The following is a 6,000-nucleotide window of genomic DNA, read 5'->3' as shown; positions in this document are numbered from 1 at the left end:
GTGTTCACTCTGCAGAGATTCCCTTATCTTTCAGTAATGTGTTGCATTACTGACTAAACTACTGCTCTACTTTTTTTTTTTTTCTGCCCTTGTGTTCTAACTACAGTAAAGATGTGTGGTGTAGTGTTCAAAAGGTCAGTGAGTCATGACCTTCTGAAGATTAATGGGAGTCTGGCTGGAGATAAGGGAGGAACACTCTAACTGGAAAATTATCTTACTACGTTTTCATTTAGTACAGGGAGCACCTCATTTTATATAATAGATATTGATTTGAAAAAAAAAAGAGTTTAAGTCAAAATGTCATAGAGGCACATTATCTTTAATGCTCCAGAAAATCAAGATCATTTAAAGAAGACCAGCCCATCAAAAAATTTAAATAAAACTAGGCATTCTTCGAAATAATTTTGTAATCAAATTCGTGAATAATAATTGCCTAATTTGAGGATTCTGAAATATACAGTAAAAAAAAACAAAACACATAGAACTGGGGAAGTAAGTGATGCAAATATCTGCCCACAACCTCAACCGACTTTAGCTTTTGGGGTCTGGCCTGACACCATGAAACAGTGGTATAAAAACAAGCTTCAAGGAGCTTGCACCTGAGGAAATGTCCTCAGGGGACTCTGAGCTCACGCCTGGACTTTCCCAATGCTTCCATCTAAAGTCCTAGGGGACGTGGGGAGGGTTGGGCAAGCCGGGGGAGCAGACTGAATCCTCCACTGGGGAGAGTGGGAATAACAATTTACACTTCCCGAGTGCTTACAACAAGCCAGGCTCTTCCTCCAGCTCTTGACGTGTATCAGCTCAGTTCATCATCCCAGCAACCCTTGAAATCGTTACTATTAACATCTCTATTTCCCAGGTGAGAAACTGAGTCACAGAGGTTAACAGCAATTTGCTCGATGTCATACACTAGAAAGTGGGAGCTGCTACCTAGCCGGTAGCCATTACAGGTGTCAGTAATATGTCTTAACTTTGCTTAAACGGATCAGAAAACCGCTCACCTTTAAGACTGCTTGGCAGGGATTGCCAGGTAAAGCAGCCGACTCCTAAACGTCTTTTGAGATAAGGAATTACTCTGCGGAGAAGGGTGTGTGAGGCAAAGGTGAATTCCCAGTGTGCGTGAGAGGCGAAAGGTCGACGGTCAATTCTTAGCCGGTCGAAGCTGAGAACGTGTTACCCACCTCCGTCAGAGCCCCAAAGCCCGCCAGCCCAGACGGATCACTCAGCCAGAGCCGGCCGCCAGCCACGTGGCCCAGCCTGGGAGCTGAGGGGAGGTTCGCGGAGGCGCGGCCCGAGGGGGCGGGGCTGGGGCGCTGAGACTCGCGGGCCCTACGGAGTGCGCCTGCGCGCGGGGTGGGCTCGCGAGCGCCAGCAGCGTTAAAGGCTGCTCCCCGCCCTGCTGGCCGGTCTAGTCACTGCAGTGCGCAGGCGCAGAGCTTACTCCTTGTCAGTTGGCGTCGCGTGTTGGCTAGTGGCTTTGTAGCAGCGGCGGCAGCGGCGGCTGGTCTCCGGCATCATGAGCGGCTTCAGCAGCGAGGAGCGCGCCGCGCCCTTCACCCTCGAGTACCGAGTCTTCCTAAGTGAGTGTCGGAGGTCCGCGGTCCCTCCCTGCCCGCCTGCCCATTCATTCCTGGGCCTCGCCTCCCCTCCCGCCCCGGCGGCTGCGGCCCGCGCTCAGCACCTTGTCCCGGGCGCCGGCCGGGCTCCTCGGGCCGGTCCCGGGGGCCTGGGCGGGCCTGGCCCTCTCATTTCACACGTCCCGCTCGCGGCCAGGACGGCGTGGGTCGGCGTTCCTCTTTCACATGCTCGATTGGACCTGAACCTGGGCCAGGCTAGTTTTGCAGGTGTCCGGCTTGGGAAAAGGAAACCACTGAGTCACCCTAGAAAAGGTGTCTGGGGGTAAACTAATCCCCGTAAGAGGATTATTCAGTTTGGAGGAACGGCGTGGCGAGGGGGAGGAGGTGATGCTGGTGACTCCCTAAGACCTTAATTCCTCCACTATAGCTCAGATTGTGGGCACGTCGCGGGGTCAAGTCCAGGCCCTCGTCCGACAGACGGGGAAACTGAGGCCCAGATCTGGAGCGATCAGTGGAGGACTGGACCCATCCCTCTGGGACCCCAGTAGCGCTCCTGCCTCCCTGACGCGTGCTTTCCAGTAGCACTGATGCTGGGAAAACGCCTTGTGAAACAGAAATCTGTTCCTCTCCAGTTAAACAGGTGACGTCAATCTGGGAAGCATGAATAAGAAAGTGCCAAATTTTGGCCCCTGTGCAGCGGATCGCGTCTAAGGGGTACCTCCCCTAAGTCTGCGTTTAGAGCCGAGGAGGCCGCAGGCTCCGCTTTCCTTGGTGCACCACCTTTAGCCTTGTAGATGGGGGAAAGCTACCTCGGGTTTATCTTTATCCTCTTACCACCTCCCCGCCCCCCGCCCCCAAAAGATTATTAGAGATAACGGAGGCGTTTCTATTTTAACTTCTTTACAATTTTGTTCCCAAGGAAATGGGCAGGTGCCTTGAATTCTATGAGTTCTGGTGTATGAAGGGCAGTAAAGAGAGAGGAGGAGGGGATGAATGGTAATACTGAAAGGACAAAGCTCCTAGCAAAAAATAGGCTGGTGTGAGAGGAAAAGGAAAGTGAACTATAAAGTTACACAACTAAAGTTTAGATTGCCATTTAAAATCCAGTGACGTGTGGGACCTCCCCCACCCATTTTATTTAATTTCAGAATTCAGCAGCAAGGGCAGTGCAGGAACTTTTGACAAATAGTTCCCTGAACTGTTTTTCTGGAGTTAGTGTTGGCTCCAGAATGTCTCTGTAGGAGGGATTTAGAGAGGTGACCCTCTAGTTTGTAGGTGGGGGGGATGATTAGGGTAATTGTTTTCAAGCTATATTTGCAGAACAAATACAGTTTTTACTTAGATTATGTATTGGTAGTGAGTACTATATAATTTTAATTTAAAAATCATAGATTTCTTAATATCCTTCCTTAATAGGAGAAGATTTTTACCTCTATAATGTTACATTTGCCAATCTCTTTAAAACTGATAGTGGGTTGGATCGCAAGTCACTATTGACACTGAAGGGACCAGTGTGCCATTGGGGATGGTCACAGATCAATTTTGCCTATTCCACTTTGAGTTTTTTGGTCTTTTTTTTTTTTTGGCCACGCCATGCGGCGTGCAGGATCTTAGTTCCCCAACCAGGAATCGAACCCGGCCCTTTCACCGTGAGAGCACAGAGTCCTAACCACTGGACTCCCAGGGAATTCCCTCCACTTCGATTTTTAATCGTGAAGGGATGCAATGTGGACTGACCCTTAAGGTTTCCTAAAGAATAGTAAGGAAGTTTTAAAATTACTTTTTGGATATGGTAGTTAGGTCTCTAGAATACGGAAATTACCTGTGAAAGTGCTGTTACAGCTAGATTATCCTTAAGAAAAATCCTAATCTAAGATGGCTCTGTCTCCCTGGAATACCACTTAAAGCAACATGGTTTATAATTTGGCAAATTGGTCCCCTGCCTTCTCCAGAGCCCAAGTATTTCATTAGCTCTGTTAACTGTTAACTAGTATAAAATCAAACAATTTGGTTGCCTTTTGTACACCAGGCACTGCTAGGCTCTGTGATACAAAGGCTTGTAAGGCAGTCCCCACCCTCACCATAGAGGTTAGTACCTTTTAGACCCCTAAGGAACATGTAGGATGAAAACCTAACCTGATCTTGGAGCAGTCAGGAAGGTGAAGTATATAGCCAGTTTTTCTGGGGTGGGAATAAAATCTGGTGAGTGGTGTTGATAATGGGAGGAGAGAGGGTATGTGGGAAATCTTGGTACCTTCTGAATTTTATTGTAAGCCTAAAAATTCTCTTAAAAAAAAAGTCTTAAAAAATGTGTACTTCATGCATCTGGAAATATAATTAACCAATAGAAGCAATAACTTTTTCTAATTAATTTTGCAGAAAATGAAAAAGGACAATATATATCTCCATTTCATGATATTCCAATTTATGCAGATAAGGTAAGACATCCTTCTCTGACCGTAGTCTCATTGCTCAGATCAGTTAGTTCCACATACGGATTTTCTTATATGTCTTAACAAGTGCTTAAAATGCCTCATTGTGCTGTGAGTTAAAGGTGCATTGACTAAATAAGGAGACAGTCTTAAATCCAGATTATTTGGTTAGAAGAAGCAACTATAATTTGGAGAAGGAGTAGAGGAACAGAAACAAATGTTTTAAAGCTGCCTTGGTTAAAAAAAAATCACCAGAATTGCTGGTAACTCTTTTTGTTTTTATTTTCATTTTTGCCTTTTTATATTTCCTATATTTTTTTACAAAGATCATGCATTGTTGGTGCAAATTTAAATAGTTATTTTTTTAAAAAGCCATTGCTTCTTTCAGCCTCCCTCCCAATAAGAGAAGTTTGTGCTATATTTAGGAACTGACACAAGGACAAATGTCTGATTCTTTTTTATACCTTAAAAATTTTTTTCATTCAACCAGGAAGGATCCACACTGACTGCAAATCTTTTTGAGTCGTAAAAGCTTCATAGGTTATTGATCTTCCTTAGCTAGATGTCAATACATAATACATGTGAATATCACATTCCAGCGCATGTCTAGAATAATAAAGATGAAATCTTATCCTTGTGTGTGCTGAGTCTTACTTTTTTTCTGTGCTTGACTATCAGAAATAGATAAATTCATGTACTTCTATCAGGAAGATTGCTACAGTTCTGCACTGACACTTGGACACTGGCAGAAAATCTAACCTGAATGTTGCTTCTGAGCAGCCTGCCTGAGCTGGGCTCTAGCTGGAGACAGTGGAGCAAACAGCCCGAGGGCAGTTATGTGCCACAGTTACAGGAGGGACCACTAATTGGCATGTGTTGTCCTGTGGGATTCTCAAAGCTGTATTTATTCAGAAACTTTTAATTTGTTACATCTGATTCCCTGGGAGTTGACAAGAACTGCAGAATCCTTCCTTCCTCTTGAATTGGCATCATTTGGTTGGCTTAAATTAGCTGTTGTATAATCAGTATGTATATCAAAGTACTTTGCAGTAACATCTCAGACCATTTTGAATAATGAAGAGGTATAAAATGATGACCCTAAGTTTACTGATGGTACCTTGGCATACAGCTGTACTAAGGAAGGGAAACATTTTCTTGACCTGTAGCTGGGTTTCTTTGCATTCATAAGTGTCTTAGCCTGTTTGGGCTGCTATAACAAAATACTGTAGACTGGGTAGCTTATAAACAGCAGAAATTTATTGCTTACAGTTCTGGAGGCTGGAACTCTGAGATCAGGGTGCCAGCATGGTTGGGTAAGGGCCCTCTTCTGGTCGCAGACTTCTAGCTGTTTCCTTATGTGGTGGAAGGGGCTAGGGATCTCCCTGGAGCCTCTTTTATAAGTCACTCATTTTATAAGAACCTCATCCCATTTATGAGGGTTCTACCCTCATGTCTTAAGCATTTCCTAAAAGTCCCACCTACTATACCATCACCTTTGAGGGTTAGGATTCCAACATATGAGTTTTGGAGGGACACAAACATTCAGACCATAGCCTTAAGTTATTGGACAATATTCTAGCCAAGGACCAGAAGAATCATAGCAGTTATGGTGCCTAATCTTGTTGCTGCTGCAAGTTACCCCAAAATAGGAAGCTGAGACTACATTTTGGTGTCATGTAAAACATCTTCACTCAGGTTACTCTGCAACTCCTTGGAGTCTTTTACAGGACTGGTTGTATCTGTAATCTGGGATTACTCAAATGAAGAATCTGCCCTTTGTACCACATTGGGCTGGCTCAAAAGTACAAGCTCTTGCAATGACTCTGGATTTCACCAGTGGTCCAGACCTCAGTGAACTTCAGCACTTCAGATTCCTGCCTCAGAGGCAGGAAAGAGTTCTTTTTGTTTTGTTTTTAAGGAAGTTTAGTTTATACAAAGCACAAATAAGGGTGTGGTACACATAACCTATTTTGGATTCTAGCCTAAAT

At 44.8% G+C, this 6,000-nt stretch overlaps 1 protein-coding gene across 1 annotated transcript in view; it reads left to right on the top strand.

The window, feature by feature from the left end:
* The first annotated feature begins 1,375 nt into the window (after positions 1 to 1,375).
* PPA1 (inorganic pyrophosphatase 1) overlaps positions 1,376 to 6,000 on the top strand; it is a 37,012-nt gene continuing 32,387 nt past the window's right edge. The window contains exons 1-2 of the mRNA XM_082407321.1: positions 1,376 to 1,583; positions 3,960 to 4,018. Of these exons, the coding sequence (XP_082263447.1) occupies positions 1,520 to 1,583; positions 3,960 to 4,018 (123 nt within the window). The 5' untranslated portion in view covers positions 1,376 to 1,519. The remainder of the gene's footprint in view (positions 1,584 to 3,959; positions 4,019 to 6,000) is intronic.

Source organism: Balaenoptera borealis (assembly GCF_965194805.1).
Source record: "Balaenoptera borealis genome assembly, chromosome: 10".
Classification (NCBI taxonomy): domain Eukaryota; kingdom Metazoa; phylum Chordata; class Mammalia; order Artiodactyla; family Balaenopteridae; genus Balaenoptera; species Balaenoptera borealis.
Note: the sequence above shows the minus strand (reverse complement) of the source record. Positions and strands in the feature narration are given on the sequence as shown.